We start from the raw sequence: 18,164 nt of genomic DNA, 5'->3' as shown, positions 1-18,164 counted from the left end.
TTCCTCATCATTTGAGATTGATGGTGGTTCTCTGAAGCACCGAGGTTTCTCCTGGAGGGTTTGCCCCCGGGAACCCAGATTCCTTGTGGTTTTTCCTAAAATGTCCAGGATCCCTCCTGTGGGGATATTAACATTCACCCAGTGATTAGCCTTGTAGGTCAAGTGAATTTAGATTTTTGTTTTCTTCCCCAAGTGAATCAACACAGGACCATCCACTTTTAATGACTGCGGTAAGCATGAGGTGGTCATTGCAAAAGCTATAAATGAAAGTTCACTAGCTTAGCATCTGCGGTCTTTAATTATTGATATCTTACAGGCTCATCAGTTGGCATCCATGCAAGCTCAGGCCTATAATGGTGGGAGTGCCAACCCCCCACCTGCTAATAATGAGGAGGAGGAAGATGAAGAAGACGAATATGATTATGACTACGAATCTCTGTCTGACGGTAAGAGAAACAGAATCCCATGCTTGCGCACGGAAGTGCCTGTATAAGGTTTTCTGTTGTTGTTTTGATGGGGTTTTCCCCCCCAAAAAAATAAATCTGGCACTCCATAGATCAACAATACAAATTGCTGTAGTATTGTCCAAGAGTTTCTGAATCCCATCACTTTAGCGAGGAGGACCAAGCAAGGAAAGAGATGTTAGCCACCACTGCCACCATTCAAGGAAAGGAAGGGAACGTTTGGGATGTAACACGGGTCATTCTTAAGTGAATTTCTGGAACAAGAGTTGGACTTACAGCAGAGAAACCCCATTCTCACCTTTTCAGTGTCTGGCGTGGCTGATGCTCTTGGTGGCTGAATCTTTGTTGTCTCCTACACCCCCTGCAAGGGGGCAGCATTACGTTTCTGTACTCTCTGCTCCGCCCTTTGGCAGCTTTCACTTCTGCTTTCTATTATAGAAGTATAGAAAGGAAAGAAGCATCATTTCCCTCCCCTCCTACCTGCCTCTTCACATTACTAAGCCAACCAGACATTTTCTTCTGGCCCCACCAAAGAGACAAAACATCACGGATGGCTAATGTTCCAATACAGAAAGTCACATGAATGATGTTAAATAGAGATTACGGTGAAGGATTTTTTTTACATAAGAATTAGGTTTCAGGTGTGTTTTGTTTGCACTAAATTAGTGGCATTTGTTATAGATTGCAAAATGTTTTCTCAGGTACCATTGCTGATGCTAGACTGTTTCATTTTGGCAACTTCTGAAGGATAACAATGTAGTAATGAAAATTTGCCACAGTTCCTATTTACATAAGCTTTATATATGCACCGTGTTTCCCCAAAAATAAGACCTAGATGGACAATCAGCTCTAATGCGTCTTTTGGAGCAAAAATTAATATAAGACCAGGTCTTATATAATATATTATATTATATTATATTATATTATATTATATTATATTACATTATATTATAATTATATTATATTATGGCCAGTATTATATTATATTATATTGTGTTTATTATATTATATTATATTATATTATATTATATTATATTATATTATATTATATTATATTATATTATATTATATTATATTATATTATATTATATTATATTATACCTGGTCTTATAGTAAAATAAGACCAGGTCTTATATTAATTTTTACTCCAAAAGACGCATTAGAGCTGATTGTCCAGCTAGGTCTTATTTTAGGGAAACAGTAGACTATATTACTTCTCTGGAGAGTAATGGTTTTACTAATGTGCAGATATGCACAGGCCAGCAACCATTTACCACTGGCCTTAAGACAGCCAAGCCACCCTCCACATGTCTGCTTCTTGTGCGGCAGAATTGTCTCCTAGTCATGTTTGATTCTGTGACCCTCAATCACAGCCAGCAGGTACAGTCCAGTTTCTTTCTGCCCCACAAATACAATACTGGGCTATGTCCGTTTTTTAAATTACAGTTGACATACGATATTATATCAGTTTCAGGGGTAAAACTCAGTGATCATCATTTATATTCTTTATGATGTGATCACCACAATAAGTCTAGTAACCATCTGCCACCACACAAGTTACTCTGATAATACTGTTTTTTTCTATGCTGTACATTACATCCCCATGACTTTTTTTTAATAACTGGAGGTTTGTACCTCTTATTCCCCTTCACCTTTTGCCCCTCCTCTCTGGCAACCATCAGTTTGTTCTCTATGTCTATGACTCTGTTTCTATTTTGTTTTATTTGTTCATTTGTTTTATTTTTTTAGATTTCACATATAAGTAAAACATATGGTATTTATCTTTCTCTGACTTATTTCATTTAGCATAATAATCTCTAGGTTCATCCATGTTGTTACAAATGGCATGACTTTAGTCTTTTTATGGCTGAGTGATATTCCATTTTGTATATGCACCACATCTTCTTTATCCATTCATCTATTGATGGACACTTACCATGTTTCCCTGAAAATAAGACCTAGCCAGATCATCAGCTCTAATGCGTCTTTTGGAGCAAAAATTAATATAAGATCTGGTCTTTTTTTAATATAAGACCAGGTATAATATAATATAATATAATGTAATATAATATTGCATATAATATAATGTAATATATTATATTAATATAAGACCAGTCTTATATTAATTTTTGCTCCAAAAGGCACATTAGAGCTGATGGTCCAGCTAGGTCTTCTTTTTGGGGAAACACGGTAGTTGTTTCCATATCTTGACTCTTGTAAATAATGCTGCAATGAACATCAGGGTGCATATATCTTTTCAGATTATTGTTTTTGTTTTCTTCAGAAGTGGAATTGCTATGTCCATTTAATATTTGTCTTTAGCAATAATTGATTGTTTCATACCATCAACTAAAAGCCAGTTTACTTGACTTGAAATCCCATCAGATAATATGAGGAGCATATTATCTGATGGGAAGATCAAAAGAAGGAGTAAATGAAAAGGAGTCAAGATAATTTCTGGTATCCTATTCCTGAAAAGTTGTGGGAATATGAACATTTTCATATTAATTTATTCTTCCCCATGGGCCTCTACTACAGTCGTGGTGATGTATTCTCGTAGAAGAACAAATGTATTCAGACAGAAAGGAAAACCACATTTAAGATACCACCCAATCCAGATGTCATTTGCTTCTGTAAGAAGTTAGTGCACACTGGAAGATGAATTCACTCTCTGTCATAAATCACTCCTGTGTTTTTCCTGTGCTTTTGAGAACAAGAAAAGAGAAGATGTTTCTTAATTATTAGCATTATTATTACAGGTGTTTAGGTATGCAAATAACAAAATGAACAGGTAGGGGGAGGCTCTTTCTGATATACAGGCATGTCTCAGAGATATTGTGGGTTCAAGTATCACAATAAAACAAGTTGTAACCTTTTGCTGGTAGAGGGTTCTTGCCTTCAATTTGTAAAAAAAAAAATGCAACATCGGTGAAATGCAATAAAATGAAGTGTACCTGCATTTCCAGTTAGGAGAGTAAAATTTAACCCGTACCCCACTGAATTTCTCTGATAACTGAGTGCTTTTTTAAACCCGCGTGTGCTGCGGTGGGGTAGAAATGGAAAGGCAGCACGACCAGGTCCTGCGCCAAAGGACTCGGAGACCTTGGTACCGTCCTTTCACCACTCTAGGCCTTAGGTCCGTTCCTCCAATGTGTAATGAGAAGGTACTGTTACATGTTCACTAACATTCTCCTTTCTTCCAGCACTAATATCTATAGGATCTATGACAATTAAGTCCACTGTTACCACGTGATTATTTCCCATGTCATTGGAAGATTCCTGCCTGGCTGATTCCCAAACAGGCCTTGTAGTTATGCTGTGACTTGTTTAAGTTTGTCCTATTCAGGCTTCCTTATGCTACTATTAAATGCCCTGTGAATCTTCACTTTTGGTTGTGGTTTGTGGTGCTTCACTCATCTCTGCTTCCTTCTACCATCTTCACTTTCTCCAGCCTAGACGAGAAGAAAATAGAAACATGCCTGATGTGGGTAGGACCATTCCCAGCTTCGTAGGGAGAAACTCAAAGGTTTCTTAGCTTCTTGTAATGATGGGTCCTTTTGAGGATGAGATGGAATCTGTGACCACTCCCCTCGGAGAAATAAACATGTTCTCCAATTTCTACATAAAATTGCTGGCGTGTTCACAGGCCTTCTGAGGCCCTTGCAGGTGTCCCAGGTTAAGAACCTACCTCGAGAATCTGGGTGGCCCAGTTTATCTCTGTGACAGCTCGAGTCCTCAGTTTTCATATCTATAAAATGAGAAAATTAGTCTAAAGCCTCTTTGGCTATAAAAACGTGATGATTCCTAACCACAAAATCACTTCCAGAAAAATCTAAAGGAAGTTGCAAATGAGGTTCATGTATTGCAGGAACCACTATTCTGCCTTTTAGCCGATAAGTTCTAAAGGACTATTTACTTAATTAAATTTCATTAAATAAATGTAGATTAATTTTCCCCAACCTTGTGGTTTATATTGACTAGCTTGGACCATGCACTAGAGTACAGATTTGAATTTGCCACTTAATGTATATTTTACGACAATGACTACATGAATCTAACAAGTTAATCAATTTCTATCCATTTGACCTAATGTATTATTGGGAGTATTACAACACGTCAGAAACTGAAAATATAAAATGTGAATGTGGCCTCATGATTAACACTAACAATATTTGCACTTCTTTTATCACTAGCCCTTGCATCCCTGAATAGTCAAAACATTAAATCGATGGAATGTTTCTCGTTTCATTGATCTTTATCACCTAAGCTGTTGTTATTTATGCTTTGCTTTCATATCTTAGTTTATCTGGCTTTTCGTCTTAATTTTTCTTACTTTTATCCCCTTTCTGATTCTGTTTTTCTGTAGCAGATGTCCTTACTGTTTCTCCTGCTTCTAACAGTCAGGAAGGTAAAGCCATTCGAACTGGGCATTTTAACTGCATGAATGTCAGCGTTCTGTTTCCAATTTATTAGGCCTGATTAGCATGAAGTTGTGATACTCATATGAATAAAAATTTAATAAAATGACTGATCTCATTCAGGTCTCAGCACCCTGCATGGCCCTGCTTTGCTGTAAGGATATTTTGGTCTAAGCATTTGTGGTCTGATGAGATAGGAAATCCTGGGTGAGAAATGAGCTTTCTTGTTTTTCATTTTAAAAGCACATAATTATGACATACCTCTAACACCTTTAAGATCATTTTGAGTAGAAATACCAAAACAAAAATATAAAATTATCTCTCATACTTTAGCTATTTTTAGATATATTTTAATTTCTATCCCTAAGATTTTCACTTAATACATTGACAAACAATTATGAAAACTTGATTTTCCAATTAAGTATAATTGTGAAAACTACATTGCAAATAACAATGTATTTTTTCTTCTGGTTTTGACATTTCTAGAGGTAAAAGAAGCTAATAGCTTCATTTTAAAGTGAGAGTGATTAAATCCTGTATGTACCATCAAGAAGTGCTTCAACCACTAAATCCTTCCCAAACTTGTGTGCTAAGAGCTTCTTGACACAGGGTATCTTCCATAACGTTTGCACAGTTCCAATCATCTGTATGAAAATCAGCCTTCTCGTTTAGATTATGTCTGTATGGTACCAAAACTACTGACAAATTAATCCATTCCATCAAAAATAAACCTATTATTTAACAAATTTAAAAATTATACTTCAAGCCCTCATTTTGGTAACATGTAGCCAGCCTCAGTTTTACAGATAAGCGCAAGCATCTGGATAGCCTTGCAATGATGTAGACATAGCCCTTAAGTGAAGCATTTGGTTCTTGTTCGCTGAAGCCTGCCAACTCATTTTCAGACAACATTCTAGAAGACAGACCTGAAAATAAATCATGTAATGACAAGCTTCAGTTTGAGTATAATGAAGAAATCCCCAAGAGGATAAAGAAAGCAGATAACTCTGCTTGCAACAAAGGAAAGGTGGGTGAATGGTTTCTGTTAAATTCCACTTGGACCATGGTACTCTCATCAGTTTCAGGTGGGATTTCCCTCCCTCCCTATCCCTTCCCTTCACCTTTCCGCTCACTTTCCCTTAGATGCCAAAGCCCACATGGTGATGCTATGGGACACCCACCTGCCATTTGTAGAAGGTTAGTCATTGATTCATCCAACCAATACATACTAAAGGTGTACTGTGTTGCAGGCACTGAGGTGGCACAGAAGGTGGGTTAGAGATGGAGACAAACCTGTAAATAGTGCTTGTAGATAAGAACAAAGAGCAGTGATTACACAGTGTTATCACAGCATCGGGGAAGAGGATGTTGGAGAAGGAAGATTTGGCCAAGCCAACAAAAACGGCGTACAGGCCAAGAGGACAGCCTGGTACATTCAAGGAATTGCTAGGAGTTTTACAGGTGTTTGGGAATCATCAAAAAGGTTAACGGGGACCAGATTGTGAAGTGTTAACAGAGGTTTGGCACTGAGAATAGAAAGATAAATGAGATACCCAGACCCTACCCACAAGTGCCTCACAGTATGTAGACTCTGAGCAAATCTGTAGCCATCATTGCAGTGATATTGTTGGATAACAGAAGAATAAAATATGTGAAAAATGTAATCCACAGAAGATATATACCCAATTATCTATTTATTCAATGAATGTGCATTGACTGTTCCACGTTTATGACACTGGACTATGTCCCATGAGTTAGACTCATCCCTTACTCTCAGAAAGCTTTTACTCTAGGACGGGATAAATGTGGAGCAAGATGAAACACACTGGTGACATGAGAAAGGAACAGATAAAGAGCTTCGGAGCGGTATATACCTTCCATGTCAACTCATATCATTTTTTTCCTTGACAGGTTTATGACATGGAACTGGGAGAAGAATTTTATCTTCCTCAGAATAAAAAGGAAAGCAGACAGATTGCCCCAGAGCTTTCTGACCTTGTCATCTATTGCCAAGCAGTAAAATTCCCAGGTAAGAGTAGGCAATGTTGTCTACAACATTTAAAGATACCAAAAGATAAAATATGCTATTTATTTAACTGGACATTGGGAATACTCTCAAAATAACGAAACTGTATCCCAAAATCAGTTCCAATACCTCCTATTTATTTATTTATTTATTATTTGCTTTGATGCTCATGAGAAAAATACTATAAAATGTTTATTTTCCAGATCATAGTATGTCTTTTTATAATAGTTCATAATGATAGTTATTATATTCATAATATATAATAGCTAAAATGTATGAAGCATTTAAGCACTAAGATTTGTGTAAAAATTTGCATACATCATCTTATTGAGTTCATAATAATTCTATGAGGTAGTGGATTTATCTCTGTTTTTTAAATGAAGTCTGAGAGAGATGAAGTAATTGGCCTGAGGTTTCGGAGTGTATTAGTTAAGACTCTTTTGCTTGAAAGTGGCAGAAATTGACTTAAGCAAAGAAGAAATGTATTGGCTCATGTATTGAACAATAAAGGGATACAACTTCAGGTACAGCTTGTTTCAGGTCTTTCTCACTCCCCATTTCTCACTCTGCCTCCACTGTGTTGGCCCTGTTCCCTTTGTGATTGCAAGGCAGCTACAGCAGGTATTTCCACATTCAGCTTCAGTGTAAGAGTCTCTTCCAGAACTTTCAGCAGTTACTGTTTTTCATTGGGTCCTTTGCCCGTCCCTGAACCAATCACTATGGCCGAGGTCATGCAGTGTTCTGCCAGTCTAGGACCTGTGTCACATGCCCTATCCCTGAGCTGGGTAGCGAGACTCCACCCATACCGCATGGACCAAGGACGTGGTTTCAGTGGGAGAAAAGGTTTCCCCAATTGGCCATTTCTAGAAGTACAGTGAACTTATGGTGATAACAGCACTTCCTCTCCCCGCCAAAAATGTGCATTTCAGTTAATAAAAGGTAGAACTATGATTGTGAAGCCTGTCTGTCTCCAGTGCGTTACACTGCCTCTCTTGTTAGGGTACGCCATCAGTGAGCTCACCCAATTCTGTGTCCCACAAATGGGCCAGCAGGAGGTACAGGGCAAATAAGAAAGTTCATAAATGTATGGAAGACAGAAAAATTCATCTCCTTATACTAAGAAAAGGGATTCCCTTGCACAAGATGTCGAGAACAGAAAAACAGCTGGAATTGGGGGATTGTCTAAATGTTAGTAAACAGGGTATATAAACTTGGCCTGGAGAGGAAGTTAAAATACCAACCCTCATTATTCTCAGGAGGGTCAGAATGTAGATCCTGGCTTCCAGAGATTTATCTTAAGCACCAGTTCTCACACTCTGCGCTGAAAATGGGCCAGAGAGGTACTGGGCTATTTATAAATTAGGTAACAGTGGTCTTTTTACACACGGGGGCGTGGGGGAATAATAGATAGAACTTTCTCAATTGGAAAGTTTGGCAGCTGTTACTGCTTATCCACTAACAAATTCTATTGAGGACATGAATGAATAAGTGACAAGCATTTCAAAGAAATGCAGAAATCTAGCCATTTAGGTTTTGTTTCACAGCTCATGACTTTCCGTCACATAAGTATAATATGATCGTATTTGCGGCTGATGAAATTGTTTTTATGATGAGGTAAAATCTGTGTCTTGTCAAAGAGTTTTGTGACCTGCGTGTCCTTCGTCTCGGGAACCAGTTTGAGGGCCACTTCATTCAAGAATCACACTCACTACATCTCTTGTTCTTTATAAATTCAGCTGACACTACATCCAAACCATTCTGCAGCCTTTGTCTTCTCTTCTCAAGCACTTACAAATAAAGACCACAAATTCCCAAAGATATTTGAAGTCGCTGTGAAAGATAAAGTTTCTGTCCCAGTAGAGAATTGTGGAAGAATGAAAAGGTCACTTAGTGCAGCTTCTGACTTGAGGCACAAGCTAAGCATGGGATTGTTTGGCTTATTTTTAAATTCCCAAATATGCTGTAGTCTCACAAGTGTTTATGTAGCATGCATTCTTTATAGGTATACTATATTTTAATTTTTGTTTAGTAATTGAAGTTTTGTACATTTTTCTTTCCCCAAATTTATTGCCTCTCTCAAAATAACTAAATTGTGTTGCCAGAATCATTGTTATAATACCCTCTAAATATTTATTGTAATTATGATTTGTTTTGATGCTCATGAGGAAAAATACCACAAAATAATGCATTTTGCTTCACGAGTGATTTTAATTTTGCTGCATTATCCATTTCAATGCATCACAAGTCCCTTCCAAGGAGCCACATGCAAAAATAAAAAAATCTTTAGAGCAGTGAGCAGTGACAATTATGTGTTACAACCTCTCGCCGAGGTAACTTCCCCAAGATCACAACCCACTTCAGTGGCAGGACTCGACTCCTTGGTGACCTTGACTAGGACAGTTATATGACTTCCCTGCACTTCAGATTCCTTATCTGTGAAAGAGACATAACAGTCCTACCTTGCAGGTGGTTGTAAAAATATAGCACTAAAGTATATAATGTGATTAGCACACTGTCTACAAAGTCATTGACTTGGTGGAAATTGTGGTTGTGGCCATTATTATTGGTCAGTGACCCAACAGGGCAGATGAAGGCCCTTTTTGCTCCTTCCATTACTTCTCTGGCTCTCCAGATTTCTGCCCTTTCTTGATCACCCAACCCTTGTTCTTCCTTCCTCACCCCACCCCAAGAGAAAAACCAACCTCTTCACAGAAGGGCCCACATAACCTGGGGGATATCAACATGTGCCAGGATATGTACAAAACCCCCGGAATGAACACAGCACCTCATTCTGGCCCCTCATCAGTTTTACCTGGGAGAAAATCCCGTTACATCGTTGTGTAGAGGGCAAAATGCACACAAAACTTTAAGGTAAAGCATAAACACTCACTAGTCCAAGTTTCTGTATCTTTGCAGTTACAGATACATCAGAGAAAAAAAAAAATTTAGAAGTCCCACAGCTGCTACGAATTGAGCACTTTCTCTGAACAAGACGCTCTCCTAAGCATGTGTATGTACATTATCTCCTTTCGTCCTAACCACAGCCCTTTTACAGACGAAATGGTGCAGAGAAGTTAAGTAACTTGTGTGAGGTCACGTCGCTAGGAACTGGGTTTACACACCAAAGTCTACACTCTTATTCAACACTCCTTTATCCTGTCTTCTCTAATGATGCCCTTGGAAGGCGTATTCTCATCTCAGAGAGGACCTCCAGGATGCTGCTTCGGCTGAAAGAATTACTCTCTATTGGGACAATTGTAGACAGTGGAAACAGTTTGGAGGCAACTCTGGCTTCCTTGGTGCCTTGAAATCACTCTTCCTGCCCTGCATCCGGGTCTGCATGGTGTACATTCATTTCCTCGTTCAGCGAATATCTATTAAGTTGCTCCTGTGCACCAGGCACTGCACCAGACAGGAAGGATCCAGGGAGCGGTTGGACCAGAAGTGAGAAAGAGAAGCCATGAAGATCCTTATCACCATCATATGTTTCCTATTTAATCCTCAGACCAACCCTGTCAGCTCTTATTATTATGCCCGTTCTGTAGCTGAGAAAACCGAAGAACAAAGAAGGCAGCTGTTAAGTCAAAGCTCGTACTGGCAGGAATTAAACCTGGACGATGTGACTCTAAAACTCAAGCCACTCTTTCATCTCTCCAAATAGAGTACTTAGGTCCTGATAATTACATACTGACTGGAGCACCTTCTTTTTGTGCAATTTTTCGAAATCCTTCTGGTACACAATCAAGTGGGGGAGGGTGTGGTTTTGTGGTCATTCTGTAATAATCATGCAGCTCTTGTCACATTTGCCTACAGAGATAAAAACTTTGCTATAATTGTCTACAATACTATTATTAACAGTGCTAAAAATGCTAGTAGGTTTTCTGTACTGGGTTACAAAGGAGTAGTAGGACTTCAAAATAAACATTAATAGGGATGGAAAATGTTGAGTTCCCTTGCTTGTAGTTTTTGGCTTATTTATTTTCATTTTATGGGAACAGGCCTGTCAACTCTCAATGCATCTGGCTCTAGCAGAGGAAAAGAAAGGAAAAGCAGGAAGTCCATTTTTGGCAACAATCCGGGCAGAATGAGCCCTGGGGAGACAGCATCATTTAACAAGACATCTGGAAAAAGTAAAGTCACCTTCTTACAATATCTTAGCCTGACTCTGCATGCTGGATGATTTTGCTATTTTACTGTCTAAGCACTTCCCTTGCACTTTTTAATTTTTTTATTTTCATGAATGTGTATATTATCTAAGTGTGGTATCAATGTTTTTAAATTATGAATTTACATTTTTAATTTCCTAAAAAATAGTATTTCGCTGAAGATGTTCTAACAGTGTTTGCCTCAAAAGAAAGAAATTGGAACCACCTTGGAACATTCTAGTGGTTCTTGGAACTGCTCGCTTCACCATTATAATTCCAGAAGATATATCCATTTTATTTCTAATTACTTTTTATGATAAAAGTAATAAATTCTCATAGTTAAAAACTCAAACAATACAGGGTATTATTAAAATTCCTTTCCACTCTCAATGGCCTAGTTCTACGCCCCAGAGGTAACCATTGTTAAGTTTATGGTGTTTTGTTCAAGAAAAATAAGATCCTTTTTAAGATGATCCAAATGGGATATAACTGAACATACTTGTGTAACTTGTATATTGCTATAACTTTTCACATTGCTTTCTGTACATATATCTACCTTATTCTCATCAATACCTCTGTGGCTTTCCATTGTGTGTATGCACTGTCATTTATATAACCAGTTCCTCCCTGGTAGAACATTTGGGTTGTTTCCTGGGACTTTTTTGTTGCTTTCTTTTTCTCTTATTTTTTTTTCTTTTTTTTCTTTTTGCTATAAAAAACAATGCTAGTGGGAACACTTTTGTACATATATTTTGTTTTTGTGCAAATGAGGACAGAGGAGGTTCTGAGGCAAAGGACTTTCAGGCTTGTCATTTAAAACAAGTGTTTCTACATTCATTTTAAAGCTTAGTAGCTATAATTTTGTTTCAAGGTGGTAGACTAACTCACAAGTAACGCTCAAGATCTATTTGGATGTGTTATGTGGTTATACTTGTTTACTGGGATGTTGTTCAGGTTTATCGTTCTAAAATATTTCAAGTTTTCTACACTAATCTGAGGCTAATCTTTTGGGGGGGTTTAGGTTCCTTTGAAGGAATGCGACAGGCCTGGGAGGAATCTTCCCCTCTCAGCCCAACCACGTCCCTCAGCGCTATCATTAGAACTCCCAAGTGTTACCATATCTCATCGCTGAATGAAAATGCCGCCAAACGTCTGTGTCGCAGGTATTCTCAGAAACTGATCCAGCACACCGCCTGTCAGCTGCTGAGGACGTACCCAGCTGCCACCCGCATTGACTCATCCAACCCCAACCCCCTCATGTTCTGGCTGCATGGGATTCAGCTCGTGGCACTCAACTACCAGACAGATGGTAATGGGCCTACTGCACGTACCAGGGTGCCTCCTCACCTTTCCCCTTTGCAGCTTCTATTTCAGTAAACGTAGTTAGTTCCACAAATAACACTTTTTTTGAAAGGGGCAAGATTCCAGACTGGGGCATACCATCCATATGTAAGAGTAAAACTACAGACGACAGAAAACAAGGGAATTTGATAGTGAATTGTGCCCTTGATGTTTCAGAGCGAAAGCGGTAGAAAAGAACATTGAAGGGGCCCCTAATAATCTCCTGTTCCTACCTCCTTTTGTAAGCACTTTTTAAACCTAAGATTGCTCTTGTGTGTCTTTAAACATGACACTGTTTAGGACTGTGTCCAATTTGTTTTTAAAGATCTTTTGGGGTAGAGAGTTCCTAACACCCCTTAGTAAGCTGTCTTGCTAAGCTGTTCTTCTTTGTGGTCAATAAGTAGGTGTCGCCCCCAAATGCATTGCAAGTTAAAACTATTTTAGCTTCTCATCCCTTTGAGATTGAAATGGAGAATAATGGTCATTGCTCTAAGAGTAGCTCCGTAACACAAAGAAAACAAGTATGTGAATGACATGAACAGAGAAAGTAGTGTTTGTGTTTCTCCACTGTCGTCAAGACTCTCGTAACAGGAATAACTGATGAAGCCTAAAAGTCCAGAATAAAAGCTACCATACATTATACACTCACTGTGCACCAGGCACTGTGCTAAATTCTTGACCCCTATTATCTCATTTACTCTTTGCGACAGCCCTAAGTGGTCAGTACCTTTATCATCTCCAGTCCTCAGACGAGCAAACCAAGGCACAGAGCAATTGACTTGCTCAAGGTCACAGAATGATTTATAATAATAAATTCAAGGACTGTGGGAATTTGGAAGATGAAGTATTTTGTTTCCACTTGGTTATGGGGGCAGGAAAGGAGCTGCAGAAGATTTAAAAAAAAGAGTAGATGAGGAATGTTTCTTCGAAGCTCATTCAAAAATCAGTCTTTGCTTTGAACACTCAAGCAGCCTTCTCATTCCTCTCTGGTGAACTGAATCAGACCCTAAGTAACTGTACTGACCCCGTCAACCACAGCATAGCCCTGTCTCAGCCAAGGTCAAACCACACCTTTAGCTCCAGAACCAGCTAGCCACCTGGCACTGGCATAACAGTGCGCGTTTGTGCCTGGCTGCAGATGTATTTTTTTTTGCCCTTGTAATATTTGCTTCTTTCAATTGAAATTGAAATTGAATAAGACAATGCAGGTGAAGAACCATACTTAGCAGAGTACCTGGCACATAGAAAGCATTCCACAAATGTTAACTATCATTAAGTGTTTTTGATAAGTTATAAAAACAGTATGCTTTGGACTTACAAGTGGAAATAATAGTGAAATATTTTCAAAGTTGTAAAAATTTCTTTTCAGTCTTCCCCAAGTGGCTTGTGGGCTCACATCTCTGGCCCTGTCTGTAGCCTTATGTCCACTGGCGCCCTTCATTATTATGATTCTGAAATATTTTAAGTAAACTGAAATGACTAGAAAAATTATTTTTCTCAAGGAAATGAAAATGCATTTGGTTTTGGATGTACCCTTTCTCCTGAAGTGCCAAGGCTGGGGCAGACACACTGGCTCCACCGATGGCAGAGGGAGCCACAGGTGAAGGGGCCATGGGAAATGCCCCTCCTTTGGGCCACCCTACAGTCCAGAAGCAAACACTGAGGCTGCAGCTTGACTTTCACTCACCCTCAAAGGCACTACCTCTCTCCTGAATCAAGCCCAGAGTGCATGTTCGAGCAGCCCCTCTCAGCGGAGGCAAATGGCTGTGTTGATGGTTCATCCTCAAGCTTCTCTACACAATCTTCTAACCCAGGAAAGAGTGCTGCCATAAGACCTCCCTTGATTCAATGCAGCAGGCAATGATTAAACATCTCCCCATGTGGACCAAGCACAAGCTACATGCAGCTCCCTGACGTTCACCTGCATAAATGGTCTTCCTTTCCGTGAACTGAGGGGTAGAGCCTGGTCAATACCTTGCACACAGTAGATGCTCAATAAATGTGCTCTGCACTGAGCTGAACAGATTGTCCCTGTCAGCCCTACTGTAACCTGCACCTGTGGTTCTTGGTTTTTGGTTCAGATCTCTTCTAGGTACTTTGCTATGGATTGCAAGTCCAAGGAGACAGATAAGAGTTCACAATGGAATCATTATTTTTTAATTTTTGCAAAGAAAACTTAGGGAGTGCTTGATTTTCCATGAAATATCCCAACCAAATAACAGAGAACCCCCTCCCAGTGTCCCTCCAGCTTCCAAATATGTTCCGTGGATCATCTTGCCTTATCACTTCCTGAATTTCAGGGGACGCTGATGCCTCAAAGGGGTGTCCCTGGACTTAGAGTCATCCCTTCCCAGGATTTCTAATGGCTTCGTCAACTATAAGAAAGTTTGCAGCAATCTAGAACCAGGAATAGCCCAGGTCTACACTCAGTGAAAACCAACTCAAGTTCAGAAACCGACTTGAGCCTCATGTGCAAACCTGGTTATTGCTGGCAGCAGTTCCTCAAAGTGCTTTCCACCTGGGACAGAATAATTCTGCCTCATGTCCCAGGACCTACAAGTGTGTAGACAGGCAGCCCCGGTCAAAAGAAAGCTTCTATTATTTATTATGCTCTCTTGAATGATGGTTAAACTCTTTAGGATGACTTTTCCAGCCCCAAAATATAGGGATAATTATTAAAGGAATGGTGTCTACTTAATATAGGGTTTTTAAATAAATAGGAGACCATAAAGGTAATAATAAGCTTGGTCTGCCATCACATGCGTTGACTGAGAGGAGTGATTGGGTTACATGGATTCATGCACACTTTTTCACTTAGTTAAAACTGGGTTTAAAACTGTAGCCCCAGATGCAGTTCTGCGACCACCCCTAGGGCACAGTAGGAGGGCTAGATTTGAGGTCCCACCTTTATTCCAACCTGAGCAGCTTCAGTTGGATCTGTTTTACATATTGGATCACCAAATGAGATTGTAGTTAAGAAAAAGTGCATTAAAGTTTTGGAAAGCTCCAAAGATAGACACAGAGCTAATGAAATCAGACTTCAAACCCAAATGGGTGTTGGTATCTAATCATAATTTAATAGCTACTGATTATTGGAGACCTTCTGTGTGCCAAATGCTGGGGTAGGGACTTTCACATGTTATCTCATTTATCTTTATGACAGCCCTATGAGATGTCTATTATATGGCTCGGTAGTTAAGACTGGGAACTATGGATCAGGGTATCTGGGTTCAAACCCTAGCCTCCATCACTTACTAACTGTGTACTTTGGGTTCTTTCACTTCTTGTGTCTCAGTTTCCTCATCTATAAAAATGTGACTACCACATGGGTTATTGGAAAGCACAAAGTACCAGTGGTTAGAAGCCTGGTACATAGTAAGAGTACAGTAAAGTGTGAGCTGCTATAACTTTCTAGAAATATATATCCATTTCACATTTTCCAACTCTGCGTGAACTAGTTGGCTTCACTCTCTTAGCCACCCTAGCCCATGTTTGTTTCTCTGTCACAGAGTGGCCTGGGAAGAGAATTTTCTGACTGCAGGCAACAACTGGCCTCAGTGAATCAGTCACATTGAGACTGGAAGGGGCCTGAAAGATGGGGTCCAGAGCACTAATTTTATAAATAAGGAGACCGGGGCCCAAGGAACTTTCATATATCTAAGGCATCTTCCCCAAAGAATTCCAGCACACGATCCCAGCCAACCCCATATACGTGGAAAAATGTTACACACGAGACAAATGGAGGCCAACTTCTTATTACTCCGTGGTGCTTACCACACTTCTCTTTGATATTGGTCCATGTAGCAAAGTTCACTCAGCACATGGAAGGAATCTATCAGAGGGAACATTTATCAGGTGTGTCTTATAAACGTTTTGCTCATTTGGGCAACTTTATACAGACTTGCGCCATCAGATGAGCATTTGAGTGTGTAAGGGCCCGAAACAGTGCAGAAATGCAGTTGTTCATCAAAGAACTGTGCCAAGTCAAATCTGGCCACAAAAGACTGGAAGCCTTTGTGAGGGTTCCCAGAGTTTGTACTTGAGGGGATTGTGAACATGATGTGAATCACATGTGATAAAGTTTTGTTTTGTGTGTTTTGTTTTTCATATTTATGATTAAAAAAAGAGGTGAGTATTGTAATTTATGGGTTGAAATTGAGATTTCAAGGAAAGATATGTTTTTCTGGCTATCCTCCCAGTCTTTCTTGGACTATTAAGATTTTATCTTATATTTGAAAAAGCAAGAATTGGTCAAATGATTGTATGCATGGTTTGGTGTTTGGGGATAAGAAAATTCCATTACTATTCCTTTCTAAAACTCAGTATAAAATGAGGTATTTCAAAGGTGTTTTTTTTTGTTTTGTTTTGTTTTTTTGATGTTTTCTGTTTGGTTGGTTGATTGCCTTTCTTTTTTTCTTTTTCTTTTTTTTTTTTTCTTTGATGGATGTTGTAAGTTTTTATTTGCAAAAGGAGTTTTTAAGTGGCAAAACCTGGGTTGGAGTGAGAACCCTGAGCTTATCCCATACACAGAGCGCTCTGTGAAGACAGGGATTTTGTGTCTTGTAAGAAGCTGTATTTCTGATGTCTAACACAGCCTGGCACATAGCAGCCACTCAGTCTATGGAATGAATGGATAGTCATCTCTTCTTCATGCTGAAGCTTAGGGACAACTGATACAAAGTTCCTTTAAACTTTAAATCTATAAAGTGACACTGCAACAAAGTAACAAGCTATACTGACTTTGTTTTGCAGATCTCCCTTTACATTTAAATGCTGCCATGTTTGAGGCCAACGGTGGCTGTGGTTATGTTTTGAAACCCCCAGTGCTGTGGGACAAGAGCTGTCCCATGTATCAGAAGTTTTCTCCTTTGGAAAGAGACCTGGACAACATGGAGCCTGCCATTTACTCTTTAACTGTAAGTGTGGCCCCTGTTGTCAGAAGATAGCAAGGTGCTTAAGCACCTTCCTAAATATGAACTGCTTTTGAATTCAAGGCATTACAAAGTTCACATGTCACAGTTTTTTTCATGCAGGTTTAGTTCCCTAAAGGATTTATCTCTTAAAAGCAGAGCTATGGTTTAGGTATGCTGTCAACAGGCACTATATTTGCCAGTGCCCAGTAGGTGAAGTTATGAGCTCCCTTCTTCACTTACCTACTGAAGGTGGTAATTCTCTCTTCCAGGGCCCTCATCGTCACTCTGAGTGCCTCCCATACAAATTGAGCTCCTGGTTAGAGCAGGTCATCTTAAACTCTAACAAGTTCTTATAAGATCAAGCAGTTATCAATATACTAATACGATTAAATATCTTTCTTTCCCCCTTACAGTTCAAACTTCAGCATTCATGGGTCTTTCCTTATTCCTTTTATTGCCTAATTCACTCAGTATCAAAACTCCACAAACTGCCCTTAACAACAGCAGCTGATAGCTCATCACTCAACTGTATTTCCCCATTCTTTTGCTCCCTCTTAGTGAACAGAGAAAATGACCACCGGATGGGTGATAGGAAAGCAGGATGAAGTAATCACTCTGTCCATTGTTAGAATGTGTCCATTTCCTTCCGAAGGAAGAATGCCAAGCAGCCTCTGCTCACAACACCGGAAACCCCTGAATAAACCCCACTCACAGACTTTCCTACCACCCCAACTGCTTTTCTCTCTCCCTAAGAGTGGGGCAGTAACCCCTCTTCTATTGACCATTTTAGCTAGACTCGAGTAGTTTCATCAGTTTACAGAAGGCTATGAATTAATTTTTAACAACATTCCCTGTGA

General features: G+C 39.3%; 1 protein-coding gene and 1 long non-coding RNA gene across 7 annotated transcripts in view; one reads left to right on the top strand and one right to left on the bottom strand.

Moving 5' to 3' along the window:
* The window catches only part of LOC141572918 (uncharacterized), a 28,455-nt gene extending 27,168 nt beyond the window's left edge, over positions 1 to 1,287 (bottom strand). For both annotated transcript variants that reach the window (XR_012498482.1, XR_012498481.1), the window contains exon 1: positions 763 to 1,287. This is a non-coding gene — a long non-coding RNA (uncharacterized LOC141572918). The remainder of the gene's footprint in view (positions 1 to 762) is intronic.
* PLCE1 (phospholipase C epsilon 1) overlaps positions 1 to 18,164 on the top strand; it is a 290,018-nt gene that overhangs the window by 254,324 nt on the left and 17,530 nt on the right. For all 5 annotated transcript variants that reach the window (XM_019739811.2, XM_019739801.2, XM_019739784.2 and 2 more), the window contains 6 exons: positions 317 to 446; positions 5,788 to 5,909; positions 6,794 to 6,911; positions 10,907 to 11,038; positions 12,075 to 12,362; positions 17,147 to 17,310. In XM_019739811.2, coding sequence (XP_019595370.2) covers positions 317 to 446; positions 5,788 to 5,909; positions 6,794 to 6,911; positions 10,907 to 11,038; positions 12,075 to 12,362; positions 17,147 to 17,310 — 954 coding nt within the window. The remainder of the gene's footprint in view (positions 1 to 316; positions 447 to 5,787; positions 5,910 to 6,793; positions 6,912 to 10,906; positions 11,039 to 12,074; positions 12,363 to 17,146; positions 17,311 to 18,164) is intronic.

Source organism: Rhinolophus sinicus, linkage group LG07 (genome assembly GCF_036562045.2).
Source record: "Rhinolophus sinicus isolate RSC01 linkage group LG07, ASM3656204v1, whole genome shotgun sequence".
Classification (NCBI taxonomy): domain Eukaryota; kingdom Metazoa; phylum Chordata; class Mammalia; order Chiroptera; family Rhinolophidae; genus Rhinolophus; species Rhinolophus sinicus.
Note: the sequence above shows the minus strand (reverse complement) of the source record. Positions and strands in the feature narration are given on the sequence as shown.